The sequence below is a fragment of the Myiozetetes cayanensis genome, unplaced genomic scaffold, assembly GCF_022539395.1.
Source record: "Myiozetetes cayanensis isolate MyiCay16 unplaced genomic scaffold, myiCay2020 scf21, whole genome shotgun sequence".
Lineage (NCBI taxonomy): Eukaryota > Metazoa > Chordata > Aves > Passeriformes > Tyrannidae > Myiozetetes > Myiozetetes cayanensis.
Window position 1 is genome coordinate 9864985 of NW_026087423.1, and position 19564 is coordinate 9884548.

The 19564-nt window shown below is 50.4% G+C and overlaps 1 protein-coding gene across 1 annotated transcript in view; it reads left to right on the forward strand.

The window, feature by feature from the left end:
• Positions 1 to 15876: 15876 nt before the first annotated feature.
• TMEM132B (transmembrane protein 132B) overlaps positions 15877 to 19564 on the forward strand; it is a 225931-nt gene continuing 222243 nt past the window's right edge. The window contains exon 1 of the mRNA XM_050318218.1: positions 15877 to 16021. Coding sequence (XP_050174175.1) covers positions 15937 to 16021 — 85 coding nt within the window. The 5' untranslated portion in view covers positions 15877 to 15936. The remainder of the gene's footprint in view (positions 16022 to 19564) is intronic.

Below are 19564 nucleotides of genomic sequence, written 5' to 3' on the forward strand. Positions count from 1 at the left end.
CTGCAAACTCTGCTGTGCCCCACCTTGTCAAGGGTCTGAGTTTCAGGGGTGCTGGATGCTGACAGCTCCTGGAAACCCAGAGATGAGGCTGTGGCAGAGCTGGAAACACGGTCCATACTTCCACAGTGCAGTTCCTCCTGTTCCAAATCCTGTCCTCCAAACACCCAACGTGTATTTGCCTTTGCTTGCCCATAGTGTAAGTGACCCATTTCTTTGGATGCTGCCATGAGGATGGCTGTGCTCCCTCCGCCTGGGGATAGGATGAAATATCCCTGGCACAAAAGCAGGGAGATAAAATCATCAACGATTTGCAAAAGGAAAAGGAGAGAGCATCGCTTTCCATCTGCTTCCCACCCAGGTGGGTTCTTTCTGGGGCTCAGGCAGAGAGTGACTGCAGTCCAGTGTGGTTCTAAGGCTGTCTTGGCAAACTGGTGGCACCCAAAAGCTTTGCTGCAGGGTCTGGCGTGGTCACTGAGCTTTGGCACCATGGTGTGAGCAGCAAAATTTCCTGCGAGCACCAGGCTCTGCTGTGTTCCCAAGGCATAAGCTGGGCAAACCCTGCAGAGTGTGGCCAAGTTGATGGATCACTGAGCTGCCTCAGGGGTTTTATCTGGGAAGACTTGATGCCTTAGGGCTGTCAGGATGTAACTGGTTGTACCTTGAGTGTGTAGCCCTCTTTTGGATTTTTTTTTGGTTTTTTTTGTTGCCTATTTATAATTTTAAGTTCACAGTGTTTTGCCTGGAAAGCTCCATGTGCAGATTTTAGTGGGATGTGTGGCATGCAAATAGGTCTGGCTCTGGAAATGGCTTTAAGCTCTGACTTAAATGTTGAACAGCAAAGCAATTAGAGCAGAGGAATTCCAGGCTAGGTGCTTTTCTTGCTCAGTCCTCAGCACATTTGAGAGTGACTCCTAAATTATGGGATGGAATCGGCCCATTTGCCCTTGAGAGATGTGGTTTTATCACTCCCCTCTTAGAAATGTGCTTTTGTCAGCTCCTGTTAGAGCAGGTACTTCCCCCTCCCACTACCTTATGATTTCAATTAATTTCCCTGGTTAGTAGTGGTTCTCAACAAAATAAAGTGAGCTGGTACATGGCAGCCCAAGCAGGGCATAGCTGATAAAATTGTTTATTGTTATGTGCAAGAGAAATCGGTTGCGTGAATTACTTATTCAGTGACTTTAAAAACACAGGTAATTGCCTGATGGAATGCAACTTCCCTGAGGCCATTATTGTCTTTCAGTTTAGTGCATACATATTTAAAAAGACTTCATTTATGAGGCAGAGCAGTCAGTCACACAGGTAAATGGGTGTTAAAATTACATTTAAAATGCATTAGGAAGGAGTACCAGGGTCCGAGTCTGTTCTTGAGACAGAACTTTTGGGGTTTTGGTTTGGGGATAAACTGGTGTCTATAGGGAATGGCAAAACCAATGTCTATAAGGGAATGCTCTGACCTGCCTTTGAGACCCTGATCAGAGGTGTTTCAGTACACAGGGAGGTTTTGGTCTTCCTACAGGAGACCCTCGGAGCTCTGCACTGAGCAAATTCTTCCACTGAAATGTTTGAGCTCGTTAGTGTTTTCCTGAGGTGTCAGTCTGCTGGCTGGATCTTGTCCTACAGAGCTGAGGATAAACCTGAAATTGCTTAGTGCATCTTCAGCCCTTCGTGAGGAGGATATTTTTAGCTCTTAAGTAACCAGCTCTTAGATAGCAACAAGATGCAACTTAACTTTCTTCTACATCTTTTGTAGAAAGAGGAAGCCACGTGTCCTAACCTGTGTTCTTCCAGAAATAAAGCAGGAGTAGGAATTGCTGTTAAGCATGACCATGGTCCGGCACAGGAGCCTCAGAGCTGATGAGAGCACACACATTTTCCTTGCTGGGAATTGGGGGCCCTTTTAGATTCCAATAATGAGATAATCAACCTCAATTTGAAGATTTAGCTCTACATGATCTGTGTGCAAAGCAGAGATGACTCTGTTAAGCAGAGGAGAGGGAAGCTGTCTTTGAGATGCTATTAGCGAGTCAGAGAGTGTCTCGGAACAATTCCAGTTGCAGAACAATAAGATGTCCCAAAGTATTAATGCAGCAGGGCTGCAGCTGTCCACAGGATTCCTCATCGCTGCCTCTGGCCAGAGAAATTCTTCCAAACCACCAGTTGGAGATGAACTCAAGCGATGAACTCTTTCTTGTTGGTGGGGTGGGAAAAACCTTGGCATGCCATTGTTTAACTGGGTTGTGTAGCACACTAGTGAGAGCTTAATTGGACCTTGTGCTTCTTAATTAGAAGACCATAACAAATTCTGGTCTTACTACTTTTGACAAGTGGGTTTGCAAAGTTCAAGAGGCTTATCAGCATTCCGCCTGGGATTCCAGCTGAAAAGGATCATACCCCTTGGAAAAAGACATCATCTCCAGGATCAGTAATTAGTTTACAATAGCATATTAGAGTACACGTGTAGAGTTTCACATCAATAATGAGTCTGCTCAAAAAAAAAAAAATCAGTTTTTCAGTTTTGTTCCTTCTTTTGTAGTGATTTAAAGGAAGTTAAGTTTTGGCTCCTACAGGGTAACATTCCTGCTGTTGGGCATAATCCTGGAATCATTGAATGGCTTGTGTTGGACGCAACCTTAAGATCACCTACTTGCACCTCCCCATTCTGTTTTAGTTTTACAAAGAGGTTATTTCTAACGTTTCCAGTCTATTGATCCACAGCCTGTGTTTTGACACGGATTGGGAGGGTATTTCTCACTGTGTGGCTCTGTGCCATTAGAAACATGGCTTGGCAGTATTGTTCCCCAAAGCCCTGGGGTGGGATTAAGGAATCATCTAGGTTAGAAAAGACCTCTAAGATTGAGTCCAACCATTAACCCAGCACAGTCAAGTCCATCACTAAACCATGTCCATAAGTGCCACCCCTTCTGGAATATGGCTCAATCAGTGGATTTTAAACTGATGGAATTTACCTGGCACAGCTGGTCCTGTGGGCACCTAGTGATGGGCCTGGGCGAGGCACAGACTGTGGCAGTTCAGCAAGTGGGGGGCTGCACCCTGAAAACTCAATTACAATTAAATTATCTGACAGCACATTTATTTCCCTTTGAAAAAGCTGTATTTCTCTTCAGCTTATATTAGCTATGAAGAGGTTAAGGATAAGTGGAAATAAATTGCATAGCAAATGAATAGAAGGAAACTATGAGAATTTGTGCTAGTTTAACTGACTGGGTTTAAAAGGTGAGCTGAGTTTAAACCAGTGTGACTTCAACCCTCTCCAGGGCTGAGGGAGGTGGCCTTGAGCGTACAAATGTGATACTCAGCTGAGAATTTTAATTTGCCTAGTTCTCATGTATAATAAAATATGCTAGATACATGACACTTCATGAATTAATGCAGGAGTAGAAAGCATGAAGAGAGATTCTTGTACGGGATTTGTTCTTATAATGCAAATGCCAAGCAAGGCTTTAAATGGCCCTGGCTATCTGGAATCATGGAGCCTATTTCACGCTTCACTTAAGGGTTTGTCCCCATTTCCTTAACCTTTTCATTATTAGAGGGTGTGTGCATGTAGGGGAGGGAGGCAAATTAGGAAGGAGATGCCCAAACAAGCAAAAGCTCAAATAAAGCCCTGCATGCATGTGTGAGCTTTTAGCACATCAGGGGCCCTTATGGAGGGGTCACCAAGTGATGAAGCAGTAAAAGAGCTCAGCCTGTCAGCCTCTGTCCTCAGAAAGGCATTATTGAACCCTGCTGGTGTGACTGGGATTCCTGGGGCTGTTGGAGTGGGGAATGAAAAGGCCTGATTGCTGTTGTTCAGATGCTCTGCCTCAGAGGGAAAGCACACAGAGGGATTTCTCTTTAACGTCGTGTAATGGAGAAAGCATACAGGTATTGCCAGTGTTGGTGCAATGCAAATAATCCATGTCTCTATTCCTCAGGGGTTACACGTGCTGCTGAGCTGTTGGGATTCAGAGGCAAAGCACTGCTGTTCTGCCTGGGATGAGGGAGGACACTCCCAGTGTCAGGGGGAGAGCTCAGCTCATCCCTTCTCTGGGTGACTCTGCTGGTCACTCCATCTCTGTGCCGTGGCTGTACACAGGGGCTGATGGTGTCTTTGCCTTTCCTCTGCCTGACCTGCTCTGGTAACACTTGCTCAGAGGCACTGGCTGGCTCTGGCCATGTGTCTGTGCGGTGCTGGGCCCCCTCCCAGGCCCCCCCAGGTGCCATGTGAGGAAGAGATGGCAAGTTTACAGGTGATGCAGCAGCAATGAACTCTGCAGGAGGGGTGGCTGGCCATGACACTCTGCATCCTCCTTGCCAAAACACTTTCCTGCCTACGCTGAAGAAAGATCAGACACTGCCCTGAGCAGCACAAGCCGAAGGCAGCCCTGACCACAGCGTGGCTGTGCCAGCAGTTCCAGATGACATGAAAAGACACCTGCAGAAAAAACACCAAACCAAGGCTGATTTAAAGGTGAGGGAACATGGGGAGCATTAAAGACAGCTACAAACCCCCACTGATACTGGGATATGATCACTCCCCATGTGAAACCTGTAATTAGACTGAGAAGAGGACAGCTGCTTCTGACAGCGTAAAAATATTGAGACATGACTGCAAAAGCAGAGATTTTCTCCTAATGCAGCTCAAATTAAAATGGGGGAGGGGGAATAGAGATTTTGATAGCTCATAAAAATATTTCTTTTTTTTTTCTTTTTTTTTTTTTCCCCTGAATCAGTTTATCTTAATCCTTGGGAAGTAAAGCAGCTCTGTGAATGGGAAGAAAAAAATTACCCTCACTGGGATTACGGTGGTTACAGGCAGTAAGTGTGATCAATGCTAAACTGCTTAATATCTCCAGTGATGATTCCCCTCCTCTCCCACCCTTTACTCTACCCAGGCCATCTGTACTTCGTCCCTGCCCTGTGCATAGGACACTTGGCACCATGGGCTCCTGCTGAAAACCAGAACTTGCTTTCAGACTTCAAGAAGCTCTGGAAACCTCCAGACATACAAGAGAAAAGGTTGAACGCGTTTCCTCCCTAGTTTAAATTTCTGCCTTTATTCCCTGATGCAAAACCTCAGTTCCCACCGAGTTCTAGATGAAATAATTACTTTCATGTACAAACAGGAGCAAAAGAAGTTCTTAAGCAGTGTGGAGTCTGATGTGAGAATTCTATTAGGTTTCAGTGGGTACCTGCTTGACCTTGTAAATTGAAACTCCGAAAGGTCACTCTGTGTCTTCTCGTGGTATTTAATTTTCTGTGCTTCAGCAGCAGGGGGTGAAAGGGAGCTGGAATGGGTTTATTCAAAGCTGTGTAGGAACTGAATGAGACAAAACTATTTTTAAAAAATGGCACTAATCAGGTGCAGAGCATTGCTCTTTCTGTTCTTCCCCACCTCTGCCTTTCTGGCTCCTGAACCAGGTTTGAGTGTTGACAGGACAGATCACCTTGTTGGGGTTTGTGAAATCCTCTGTCTGCTCCACATGCTTGTTTTCCTGTCTTTAGTGGAGACTTTGATTTGTATCGTAAAGATGGAGTTGGGAATAAAATGGCCACTCTGAACTGCCTCACTAACAGGCTAATTCCTGAATTTAGGATCACAGTAAATGCCATCTATGTACACTAAAGGCATTAATGTAATTCATAATAAAGAAAATGCCAGGTTGACATAATTTGGGAATAGGTAATAACCCAAGAACATCAGCTCCTGGGAAGAAGCATTTTGGTGGCAGAGAGTGGCATGACTTACTGCCACCTCCTATTGCCCCCCTCCCAAATCTCCTGCACATTCATTATGCCTTAAATATTCTCACACTGAGTTTTTTTCCAATGGTCTAATTATAAACTTCATTATAATTGTTCATTAGTTTTATTTTCTTCAATTAGCTTAACAAGTTGCCAGATGAAATACAAGACTGGTAATTAGCTTGCTCTAATTGTAATGAGCCACTCAAATGGGGTCACCAAATATGTTCATTTATAGCACTTTTTTTCCCCCCCATCCCAACTGGTTAGAAATAACAGAAATATTCAGAGCATCTCTGAAGTGGAAACTTCCCACTCATTTATTAGAATAGAAAAAAAAATAAATCAATTGTTCTGCTTGTGGTAGCTCAGCAAGGTGCAGCCCAGGTACCTGGGTCACCCTGGGTTACCCAGACATGCTCAGCAGCTGAATGGGGCCACTGCTACCTCTTTGAGCCCTTGTCCTGCTGAATAAAATGAGTCACTTGAGCTGCCAGGAGGGAGGTCAGCTCTGACCTAATGTCTATTTATCTTCTCAGATCCCAGAGAATTCCATGGCGCAGTGGTTTGTGGCAGAAGGGACCTTGAAAGATCATCTGGACTGCACCTGGCTGGTGCTCCAAGGGACAATGACAACAGTGCTGTGCCCTGACAACAGTGCTGTGCCCTGATGGAAGTTGAAAGGTAAAACTGTGCTGCCCAAAGAGGGGAAAGCCCAGTGTGAGCTGAGCTGCCCCTTTCGGTGAAGGGCCTTGGGAGGCTTTGGGCAGCGCAAGAACTTAAGTTTGAGCCACTCTGGTAGGATGGTTTTGGCCACGTTCAGCCCTGCCCAGCAGCTGGTTTTGCTGTGAGCTTTGGATAACCCTGAGCTTTTTTTTTTTTTTTTTTTCCCCAGACTTCCCTTTTACCATGCAATGCTCGGATCTGCTCCTGTTAAGTAGCTGCTTAGCAGCAGCTCCTGGCTTGTATAGTCCAGTGGATTTACAGCAACCTCTCTTGGAAGATAATTTGGGCAGGAGCGATTATTTGGTATGAATAATTCCTCCAGCCTGTTATGCATATGACATCTAAATCACAACTAAATCGCAGGGACAAGCAGCACAGTGGTGGCTCCTTAGCAAACTTGAGTGGTGGCATTTAGAGGACTCAGTCCCGGACTTGGATTTCTCTGGGATCTTGTCCTGCTTCTGACCCACGAAAACACAATAAAATATTAAACCAGCGCAGAGGATACAACTACCTGTAAGTAATTCATAAAACACTGCTGTGATGGCAAGAGCGAGGGCTGATGAAGCCGTGTGCCGGTCCAAACCCATACCTCTTACCCGGAAAATGTTGTCTACCGAGCCCACCCCTGACAGACGGATGAGTTTGGTGCTCTAGTAGCGCAACCTCTTAAAATTTCATCCAGGGGCTTTGTTCCATGCGGGAAGGGGGAGAGGAGGGACTCGTCCCGGGGGAAAGACAAATCCCCCACCTCAGCGCACCGACAGCCGCTCTTTGCTCCGCAAATCCCCTTTGATGCGGCGCTGTCTCTTGGCTCTGTCTCTAATTATCCGCGCTGCCAGCTGGGACGCGGCGGTGTCAGCGCTCCGCTCGCTGAGCGGGCTCAGATTAAAGACGCCGACGGCGCAGAACGGGAGAAAATTCACACCTCTGCCTTTCACGCCACAGACAGCTCCATCAGCTCTTCAAACACCATCCAAAGGCATTGTTTGGCTTAATGAACGCACCCGGAGGTAGCGCCTGCAACTGGGGCTGCTGCACAAACGCGCTCTCGCTTCCAGCGCGTCTTGACGGCGTTTTTCACTCCAGCTTCCATGCCCTGACCTGACCCTGTGCTGCACCGGGAAAGCCTGAGGGCTTTGCTGAATGGAGGGATGCAGGAGCATCCGCTATGCCATGGGATGTCCCCTGCCTGCATGGAACAGGTGACACCAGGCACAAGGGAACAGTTCCAGAAGCTGGGATGTGTCTGTGTGCCTCGCCCTGGTCCTTGCGGACTGTGACCCACCAAACACCAGCAGGGCCCATCTACCCAGTGCCAGGAGAGCGCTGCACTTGAATAAGTCCTGCTAAGAACATCTCTGCTCCTAATTCACTTTGCTCACTTTATATTAGTTTTATTCCTACTGGGCTTAAATCAAGCAGGGGCAGATGTGAACAGGCTTGTAATAAGCTGCTGAAATCGCGAAAGGGCTGTGTGACACATGGCTTTGCATTTGATTCAAGTAGTTACAGTCATAATATCCATTAATTTTTGTAGTGCTCCTGGGGGCAAAAGTCTCTCCTGTTCATTAGAGAGACCTGAATTTCTGAGGATCCCCGTGTTCGACACAGCCTGCTTGCCACTCGTGCTGTGAAAAAATCCCCTTGTTTACACAGCTGATGGCCTGGGGTGGGGATGGTCCTGGCACCAGGGCCACCTCCCCTGCGTTTTATTTAAGGCTCTGAAACGCTCCTGCTTCGAGATCTCAGAGCTCCGCTGAGAGGCGAAGGGTGGGCGGAATGCTTAAAAAAAAAAAAGAAAAAGGAAAAAGAAAAAAAAAAAAGCCACATATATTCCAGGCAAAAATTTTCTCAGTATAAATGTTGAAGCAAAGCGGCGTCACAGATGACAGGTCTTCAAAGCCGAAGCACGAGCTGCGCTCGGGGAGGGAGGAAACCAGGCAGATCCCTCTGCCTTGATTAGCGAGGCTTTCCAGGCGCCGGCTCGCTCCCTTTCTGTCTCCAGGCTGCCTTTGAAACAACCCCTTTGACGGCTTCAGGCATTTCTTAGTTTAGCTGAGAAGGAGCGAACATGAGAGAAGGAATCTGTAAGAATGACAGGGCCTGCGTGCGTCTTTTATGTGCATTTCTGGAGCACAAAGACTGTTTTAATGAGCCGGCACAGAGCTTTGTGTGACTCCTGTTTTTAGCAACTCGGCGGTGATGGAGCTACCTGAGAAGTTTCCCGGCTGTGGCCTTCATGGAAAATGCTCCATTTTTTTTTTTTTGGTTGGTTTTGTTTTCTGTGGAACACCAGGCCCTGATTGATTGAGGAGTGCAGGGGCAGGAGCATCTGCTGCTCCCAATGGCAGGAGGTGTTGGGGGCTGAGCTTTCCTTATCCTTCTCCAGAGCAGCTCCTCCAGGCACTGCTGTGTCCCTCCCATCCCCATGCCCACAGTGTTTGTCCTGTGCCCTGCAGTGGGTGCAACATTCCTCTGTTTTTGAGCATCACTCCTTTGCTTTGCAGGGAGAACTGGAAGCAGGTGTGAGCGCCCAGGCTGAGGCCGGAGGAGGACTGCATGGTACCAGCTTGACCATCTCCATTCAGGTTCATGTGGCCTTTTTGGGTGTGGATGGACCCAAAAGTATTAATTAAAAGCTCCTCTCTGTAATGTTCCAGGCAGCACAGCTCTGAGCAGGAGAGCTGAGACATCCCTGCAATCTGGCAGCTGCTGGGAGAAGAGTAGAAGGTTTCTCAGAAAGAGCAGAATCAGGGCTTGTCTTTGGAACCAAGTGGTAAATGAAGGACATACGATGGAGCAGCTACAGGCCCCAGGTTCACCAGAGGTACTGGGTATTTTTTTCATTCAAAGGCATCAGAATATGGTGCAACCAAAACATGGTATGAGATCGTTTCTCTTTATTTTGACAAAGCTAAGAGAGAAACTCAGGTTCCTTGTAATTATGCAAATAACAGCATCTACATGGCATGTGACTGATTTTCTTCATACACAATTATTTCCTTAAAGAATACTTTTTACGACTGGTTATTAGGAAAAATAAAGAATAATCAAAGAATGCTTTATGATATCAATTTCTGAGGGGCCTTGGGCTCCTGTTGTTTTCCTAAAGATATTAAATTGGCTTGTGAGAAGTAGATCACACGCTTAGAAATGTGTGCTGGCTGGAGAAGTGAGTTGCAGAGTGCTGCAGCATGTGCTGTGCCACTGGCTTTGTGTCCCACGATGGAGCCAGGGCCAGTACCTGTGTGTCAGGCCAGCACATGCAGCACTTTTTACAAAACTGACACATCTGCCCCCTGGTAATCTGTCTTGTAATCTGTGTCTTTGGGGTCTGGAGTACAGCGGTGGGTCCCACTCCAGCTTCTCCTGAGGTCAGTGGTGAAACTTCTGATAGAAAAGGGAACTGGATCAGACCTTTTTCCCAACCTGACCTTTCCTCTGACCTCTGCATCCAAACCCCAGGGCTGCCTTTCCTGGGAATGGTGTCTGTGCCTTGACAAACACCTTCCTAGTGGGCAGAGATCGGGGATGGAGCATCTGGTGTCGTCTGAGATGAATTCATTGCACCTAATTTTCCTCTTTCCCACCCTGCTGTGGCACACGAGCTTGCTCAGGCTCTTACTCCTGTGCTTGCAGCATCCAAATCCAGACTTGATCCTCTTGTGGAGAGAGTGGTGGAACTGAGGGTAGTGGGATGCCTGCCACCTCCCCACTGAGGCAGTCCCAGCGCAGCCTCAATAACCAGGCAAAATCCCTCAGGAGCAGCAGGGTCCTGCACAGCAGTGTCTCAGGGTACAAGGCTTAGGAATGGTTTGCAGCACTTTGGGAAGGATGGGGTGTGAGATGGATGGGTGCAGCCTGGCCAAGGGCAGCACTGAACCCCCTGCAGCTTCCAGAGCCTGGGAGAGCCCCAGGCTCCTGGGAGAAGCACAGCACAGGCACGCAGCACGTGTTCTCCTGTTCATTTTTCAGGGATTTTGTTCTGCTTTTGCTCAGGGCTGAGCAGCTCCCAGGCTCCAGTGAGCCCCAGTGACTGTGTGAGTTTGACCTAACGGAGGGAGGGGTTTAATTCTCTGATCTTTGAGCTTCTCTGAGTGGAGTCTGAGGGAGGGTGAACACACTGCCCCCAGCCCTTTTGTTCTTCCCATTACCTGGGGTATGTGGTCATCCACAGTCCAGTCCTCCTCAGCACCCTCCTGGTCCGTGGCACAGGTTCAGCCACGCTGGAAGCCCTCCTGCACTCCCTCCCAGCTTCTGAGCTCACAGAGCCACAGAGCAAACTCCATTCCTTGCCACAAATGTATAAGCCATTTCTCTGGGTCTGATCCTGCCTTGTCCCTCTCTGGTGCTTCCCAAGCAGAGGAAGACAGGAGATATTGCTGGGTGGGCTGCGGACCAGGTGCACAAGCCCCCTCTCCTTTGCAGGTGGCTCATGGTGGTGTCAGGGGTCACTGCCCTGGGCAGGGGGCTCGGCTGGATGCTCACAGTTGCAGGTGGTTGGCATACACTGAGCATTTCCAGCTGGCACAAGGACATGGGTTCTGCTCAGCATCCCCCACCTACCCCATACAGGTGTTTAAAATTACACAGGCAGAAATCAGTCAGTCTCCTGCTCAGGCCTGTCTTAAACCAATTTAATTAAACACAGGTAAAGGGGGGAGCAGAAATTATGGCAATTCATCACCTTTTAGTCTCTGCAGGTGCTTGGCTGCAGCGGGGCACCACAATTCCAGCCGCTCTGCACTTTTCCTCCTGGGAGTGATTAACCCGCTCCCTTCTGGCAAGCACAGCCCTCTACTCCTCTGGGAAGAGGCTTTAAGGATAATGAGTGAGAAGATGATTAAAAGGAAAAAAAAAAAAAAAAAAAAAAGCCAAACCACTCTGATTCAGTTCCTGCCTTGCTCACAGGTTGCCTGCCTGATGCTGAGTGAATCACTTACCTTGGTGATTCACGCTGGTCCCTCACTGCTGCCAGCCAGGGGAACAGCAGCTCCTCCCTGAGTGGTCCCTTTGGTTTCTCCCTCTGTGGATGATGCCAGGGACCAGAGAGGGGAAGATCCCCAGAGGACCTCACTTTGTGCATCAGGATGAGGTGGTGCAAGCTGTGGTGCAGTTCCTACAGAGGGGCAAGTGCAGCTCGTGGGGCTTGGGTAACCCTAAATAGTAGTGTTGATGTGCTGCCCCATCTGTAGAGGAGGGATTGCCATGATTTCTCTGCTCAGCTGCTCTGGGCAGAGTGTAACAACCCACAGAGCAGGTACAGGGCTCAACATCCCAAGGCCAGGCTGCCAGCAGTAACTTCCATCCCAGCCACCACCAGCGACACACCAGCCTCCATCCGACAGCCTGAGGATTCATTACCCCAGTGTTTTCCAACATTGCAAAATGCATGCAATTAATTTTTTGCAAAATCTGGGCTTTCTCTGACCTGGAGCTAACACTCTTTCTTGCAGCTTGCAAGCAAGCAGTCGGCAGCCACGGTCTGATGGGACAGAGTCTCTTAATGATGCTCTAGATGGAATGAGCTTCCTGAGGGGCCAGAGGGACCCACTGGCAGAGTGTGTGGCTACCCACTCTCCACACAGAGCAGAGTTAAATCTCAAGCTCCTCATGGGTTATAGTTCAAGGTGCCATCGTTTGTACACAAGTTCTGATGATTTAAAGGAGGAAATGCTAAAATAGGAGCAACTCCATCTTGGTCCTGCTGCAGTCCTCCTTCCCCTGCTCCCAAGTCCAGAGGTGGACAGGAGTGAAAACCCATGGGCTGTCTCTCCAGCCTGGCGTAGGTGTCCCCTGAGGGTTTCATCCCAGCAGGGTGGCAGAACTCGTGTGATGGGTGTTTGGATGAGACAGAGCAGGATGGAGAAGTCCTGCTGCCCAGCAGTGGCAGGGAGGGGAGGGAGAGAGGAACCCCCAGCATTCCAGTAAGGAGTTTGTTTTTCACTCTGCTTTGAGTATGTGATGACCTTGAGAGTCAAATTTAGCCCAAGCAACAACATTTCTGCTGTCCTGTGTGCCGTACAGTCTTGGAATTACTCAGGCTCCTTATTCCCTCCAGGAAATCCAGCTCAGGATCTGGCCTCCATCCTTACCTCCCCTTAACTCCCAGCTGGGTTTTTTGCCTCCTAATACCTAAAGACATCTTTAAAATCCCCATCCTTACTGTTTCCCTAGGAGCATTCTTGAAACCTTCCATCTCCTGACATTTGAGTGATCTAAAACCCAACAGCTTTCCATAATGCTGTGGAAGTCTTTCAAGTCTTTCATAGCACAGGTTGCCTCTGTGTGCAAAGTCACGCCGGCACAAAGAAAGTGTAGCAACATCCCACCGGAATAACTTAAAAGAAAATCTCCTCTGGGAAAAGAATTATTTTGAGGATCACATATGGGAGACACAGATTATGGCACCACGGGCGGCTCGGCTGTCTCGGTGGCATCTCCTCATGTACCTTCTGATGCTCCCGCACCAGAAGAAGACAGGGAAAGACAAGGCAGGCTTTAAACCAGCTAAGGAGCTTAGAAATGGCTCAGCAGCAATATGGAAACCAGAAGCTCCAATGAATTGTGCAAACTAGGTGGAGGAGCACTTGTTGCCCTGTTGCTTTGTTGAGGAAGCTGTGCTTCATCAGCTGTAGCTGTTTATTATTTTGTTGATTAATCTGCAATTCTTCCTCACATGTTTTGTATCTCCCAATAATCCCCTTCTGGTTTTTTTCACGCCTCCTCTTTTAACCTCAGTGAGGGAAATCAATCCTGGTTGCCCCTGTAGTTCGTGATCAGCTGGGTCTCCAAAGGGTCTCCCCAAAACACCTCAGCAACCCCTGTCATGGAGCAGCTTCTCCACCGTGGGCTCACCCTGCAAGGCATTTTCTGAGCTGGTAAATCCCTAATTCTGATGCTCTTTCTCTGTGACAACTTGTGTTTCACCTGTTAATTTGTACACAGCCCCTGGTGTTCAGCCCCAAAGCCTCAGAACTGTTTATTACTGTTTATATTTGATTTTGCTATGCTTTGTTTCTTGCAACACAAAGGAAGCTGTTGAAAGGAGCGAGGGCAATGTCAGAGCAACTATAGAGTCTGTAGGCACTACATAATACTTGTTTCCACTTCATTTTTACTGGAATATTACCTTTCATTAAAAGGCAGTAAAGGCATTAAAGCATTTTGTAGAGGAGGGAGAAGATTTTACTGCTTTATTGGGCTGAGAGGCAGATAATGGATCATTACAGCCTTACTATCCATCTTAAGCACAAGTTTGGGAAGGTGTTAACTAGGCTAGTCCTGTATGGAAAGAATGGGATAGGGGATGAGCACCTCTCAGCCGAAGCTGGATCTCTGAAAGTGGGATCACTTCCTTGTCAACACTTTGGTAGTCTGCAAAATTTATCACTTGGGATTTTCTTTCACATGTTGGCTATAAAATCCTACTTAAAAATGTTCAGCAATAGTGGAATAGAGTCTAAATTCTTCCCAAAGCTTCCACAAAGGAGAGGTGTGTGCAGGATTTGGGCTGATGAGGGGGACAGGACAAGGTGCTGCCCAAGAAAGAAATGGGATGTCTAAAGCAGCTAATTCCCTTATTTTGGATCACCAGATTTCCACTAGCAGCTAAATATTCTGGTTGTATTTTATTAGATCAGGTACCAAGAGCAGGCAGCAAGATGCTCTTCATTACTGCTTTTTATGCATTTTATATACTTGTTTATTAGTTTTACCTTCTTTGAGGAAACTAAATGTTTGGGTTCTCTTGGATTTTGTTTTTTTCTCCACCTGTGTGGGTCCAGTTCCTCCAGCCTGAGGTTGATTCCTGTGTGCTTTCATACCGATGTACATTTCCCTACATGGGAGATAAGCATTTATTCACATTCGTGTTTGTGTGGAGTGGTAAAATATTAGAGTTAAATTTTTTATGACATTCCTAGGAGTGGTTATGGAGCAAACAAGATTACAGCAAGTACTACAGAAACGTTTGTTTATGCAGGGAGGGAAAAAAATCAAACTCGGAGACGTGTTTGCAGAACTGCTGGAGTGCCCAGGGGATGGGTTTAGTTTTCCCTCTCTTTTTCTTTCTCTACCTCGCTGGTTTTACTGCAATCACAGTAACAACTCCCAGCAATTAGGGATGAGTGGATTTTGGGTGGATTTCTGGTTCTAACAGTGGGATGTGTTTACATTTCAGGGAGGGGACATGGGCAGCGCTTGTCTCTATTGGCAAAATGCCACCGAGGGTGATCCCGCTGGGAGGGGTGTGTGTGAGGGGCTCCCCTGGGCCTGCGGCTGGTGCTGCCAGCACTGCCCTGGGTTTGAGCTGCACAAAGGAGTTGTGCAGCACAAGTGAGAAGGCATCCCCTGGGATGCCTTCACACCCCTTGGGACTTTTGCACAGCCCTTGGGACACCCTTTGCACAGCCCCAGGGGGTGCTCTTTGCACACCCCCACACTCCTTGGGACACTCTCAGACGCCTTGGGATGCTCTTTGCACACCCCCTTGGGACACCCTCACATCCTCCGGGATGCCTTTCGCACAGTCCTCAGGACTCCCTTTGCACACCTCTTGGGACACTCTCACAGCCCCTGGGATACCCCTGCACACTCCTTGGGACTCCCTTTGCACACCCCTCGGATGCCATTTGTACACCCCCTGGGATACTCCCTTTGCACACTCCTTGGGACTCCCTTTGCACAGCTTCTTAGGATGCCCTCATATCCTTTGGGATGCCCTTTGCACACTCCTCGGGACGCTCTCACAACCCCTGAGACGCTCTCACACCCCCTCGGACATCCCTTGCAGACCCCTGGGACTCCCCGCGCTCCCCCCGCGCCCGTTCCCGCACCGGGCACCGCAGCGGCCCCGCGCAGTGACGGCGGCGGCCGCCAGGGGGGGCCCGCGCTCTTCCCGACGCCCGCGGCCCCCCCCAAACCCCGCACCTCCCCGCCACCGCCCCGGGGTGCGGACCGGCCGAGGCGCTCCCAGCCCACGCCGGGGAGAAACTCCCGCGGGGCCGCCGGCACCGGGAGGGGTGGGGAGGCGCGAAAAAGGCCACACGGGGCTCCCCTTCTCGCCGCTCCCGCGGGGCGCTGCAGGGCACCTGCGGGGCTGTCCCCGCACCCCGCCCCGATCCCGCTCAGGTGAGCCCGGCGGCGGCGCCGCCGCCCCCGCTACGCCGCAGCTCCAGGCACCGCGCCCGCTGCCCCGGGGGAGCCGCTGCTGGCGCTGCTGCTGCCGCGGGCGGGGGCGGTGCCGGTGCCCCCTCGGGGCGGGGATGCGGCGGGGGCGGCCGTGAGCGCGGGGCCGGCGGGGAGCGGGGACACCCCCCCCTCCCCACGCTCGGCGGGCGCCGGCCCCGCCGCCGGACGGAGCAGGAGCGGGCGGGAGCGGGGGAGTGGTTACGGGCTCCGCCGCGACACCCCGGCCCCCGCCCTGCTCAGCCGCCCCTCTCCAAATAAATCAGCACCATGACTACTTCTGGGCATGGAACAAAGAGGATGCTCTCCCGGGGCCCCGCGCTGCTCCTGGCGCCGCTGCTGCTCCTGTGCCGAGGTAACCCCTGGTCCCGCCGCCGCGACCCCGGCACCGCGGTTGTTTTTGTTTGTTGTTGTTTTTATTTGTTTTGGTTTTTTAAATTTCCCCCCGTGTTTATTTTTTGCTTATTTCTAAACTCTTTTTATTTCTTTTATTCCCCCCCACCCCGGGTTTTATTTATGGCTGTTTTCCCCATCCCTCCCCTCCGCGGGCTCCCTCCGCAGCGCTGCGGGTGGGACGCGCTCCGAGCCCCATCTCTGGGGCGCACAAAGTTGTCCCCATCCAGCTCCGCCGCCGCAGCCCCCCCGCTGCCTCCCTGCGTGTCCCCCCGCCGCTCCCCACGCGTGTCGCGGGCTCCCGGCCTCCTGCGCGGGGGCTACCCCGCGGCTTCAGTGGCTGCCAGCGGGTTGTTACCGACTTGGGGGTAAAAAAGGAAAAGTTTGGGCTTGCCAGAGCTCTTGGGGGACTGAGAAGGGTCATGGGGTTGGGGGTTTTCCACGGGGCGGCCGACCCCCGCTTCTACCTAACGCTCCGTCCTTTTTGGCTGAACACGGGCGCGGGTGGGGGGGAAGGATGCGCGGGAGTTAAATCCCTTCGGTAACAAAATACTTGTACCGCCTTTCTTGCGCTTAATTCCAAAGGGAACGGGATTCCGTGGGCTGGTGGGGAGCGGGGTCAGGCCCTTGGGTGGGCTCAGGTGGGATTCCCTTACAGCAGCTAGCTGCGAGGCAGGGAGCACGGCTGGGAACTGCTCTCCCTCTGTTCTTCTATTTCTCTCTTTTTTTTTTTTATTTCTCCCCCCAGCTGTACTCGGGAGCAGCCTTTCGGGTCCCACTTGTGGGTGTTTGCCGGGGAAGGGCTCACCCCCAGACTGGCAGAGCCAGAGCGGTGCCTCTGGGAAAGTCTTGAGCAGGACTTCTCTCTGGGGACGTTCTCCTCTGCTTGCTCCCGTGAGCTCCCCGGCAGATGTTGTTCCTAATAAATAGGGGTTGTTAAAAGCTAATTAATTAAGGTGCATCGGTGCTGAAGTTGCTCAGGAAATCGTTTGCTTTTACTGCTGCTCGGGACTGAGCACACGTTTGGACTTAGCGTGGAGCCTGGGCTGCTGGGGAAACTTCTCGGGGGTTTTAGAAGTATGCCTAAATGCAAGGATTTGGGGTGAAAAGGGAGTGATCTATGGGAGGGGTGATAGCAGCAGCTGTAGCTCCTGGGGAGGGCACAAGGAATGCGTTGTGGTAGGGAAAGTGCTTTAGGAAAGGTCTCTACAGGGGCAGTAGGAATAATTTATTAGGAAGGAAACATCAGCCTTGGGGACATAGAGATGAGGGTGCTCTGCTCACCCCAAAAGTGCTGCTTGCCCCTGCCCTCCAGCTCCCTCCTCTGCTGGGGTGTGCACAGCCACGGGGGCACTTGGAAATCCTGTTGAGCACGACGTGGCAACGGGGGTGCCGAGTGTGGGGTACAAGACTTTGGGGGGCAGGGCATGGAAAGTGGGGTGCAGGTTGTGGAGAATGCGGCACCGAGCACAGGACACAGGGCATGAGCACTGCCCTGCGGAATGGTGGCTTTCTGTTGCCAGTGTGATGCCCTGCACTCGTGCAGCTCTCCTTTTATTCGAGGGGAGAGTTAGGAGCAGCGAAGGAATAAGTTTTCTTTATTTCTTTTTATTTATTTATTTATTTATTTAAATATATTTTTAAAATTTATTGCTTAGCCACATTAATGATAATCTTTTCCCTGATATTCTCTCCTCCTGTGTGGGTAGCTACCATGGTGAGATTGGGCTGTGGGTGTAATTCTTCCAGCGCTCTGAGCGCTTAAACATATGGAAACCCACTTTGAAACAGTTTGTGGCTGCAAACCTACCGACGTACCCATCCCTCCCCGCCGCTCTGAATCCTCCCTGCACAACGTGCGCTTTAGGAACTCGCAGTGCGCTCTCAGATCAAGCTGTGAATAACGAATCCGCTCCCCGCCTGCGCCTCTCTCGGCTGTAGCATCCCTTTGCTTTCGTAGCGGAGCTCTGCCCCTGCCCTGTCCCACCCCTGGCGTGGACCACAGCAATGCCTGTGCGTGGAGAGGGCGTTTGGGATCCGGGGAAACCTCTTCCGAAAGAGGCGAGCGGTGTCAGAGCCCGGGAACGCCTCCCTCCGGGGCTGTGCTGGTCTTCCTGCGGCTCGCCGCGATCCAACCCCGCTTTCTCCTCTGGATTACAGGGGTTAACGAACCACATCTTGGTTTGGGTTGTTGCAGACGGGAGAGACACCTGCATGAGTCATGCCGCGGTGCTGCCATCCCTGCAAAGCTCCCGGCTCACACAGACGGTCGCGCTGGGCTCTTGCCATTTTTTCTCTATTTATTTGCCTTTGCTCCTTCCCTTCCCTTCCCCCCCTTGCCGGGGCATGCTCTGGGCAGGCTGCGTTTCGGGGGACCGGAGATGCACCAGGCTGAGTTTCTCCAGCCTCTCCAAAGCGGGTGGCATTTGTTCGCCTGTCAGGCGGGTCCCCTAAATAGCTTTGTGAAGGTCCAATTAAGAGATCACTCTCCTGCCCCGGGTCTCTGGCGGCCCGGCTGCTGGCGCGCACGGCTGCGAGCAGAGGGTGTGCGTGTGTGCTTGGCAGCCGAAGGTCGCTCACGCTGAGCTCGAGGATGTCTCTCGCTGGCAGCAGGCCCCCGTTTGTTGCTGGCATCTAGGCAGGATTTTGGCCGCCTTCCTCGCTGGCGGCGGCGGAGCTGCCTCCGAGGTTATGTGAATAGGTATCCTGCGAGCGGCACGGAAGAGTTACCTGAATATTTTGTTTTCCTGCCTGGTGCTGCTCTCCCCCGGCTCGCTGCCCTGCCTTGCACCCCGGAGCAGGTGTGGGAAGGCGGGAATGGGGCGTGCAGAGCTTATTGAACAGGCTCCTTCAGCCCCTGTAGGATGCGCCTGGGCTGCTGTCATCCGAGCGTGAGGAAGGACCTGCGAATTGCTTTTAGGCTCTGGCTCCAGGGAGGTGTGGGTGGAGAGACATTATGCTTATTTTATTATGTGTCCCTGTATCACTCTACATAATATGGAGGCACTTTTTATTCAGAGGCTCTGTAGGAAGAGAAATGAAAGACCTGTATTATCTACTGTACAACAGATTTGCAGGACTGTTGAAATGTGGGTTATTTTCCTCAGATTAGTGCAGATCTCAACATTCTATGCAACGGCTGTTCAAACTGATGTGATTTGGGGGATAGTGGGGTGGGGGCAGAAGTCTGAAATATACTGCCTCTTGCTCCAGCATCCATTAGAGCAATATATTTCAGATACCCTGATTTTACTTCCCATCAGTGTAAATCTAGATCAGCTCCTCTGAAGTCAGTGGAGCTACTCTGGATTTATGCATTGTTGCTGTGATCATCATTGGGCTCTCCGAGAATGCAGGAGGCAACTGTGTGACTTGCCCTGCACAACATTTTTCACTTCAACATCTCCTGCCACCGATGCTGCAGCCTCTTTTTCATATTTGAAGTGGGGAAGTCCACATCACTGACTGTTTTTGGGTTTTGACTGTTTTCGTGAATTTGTGGGGC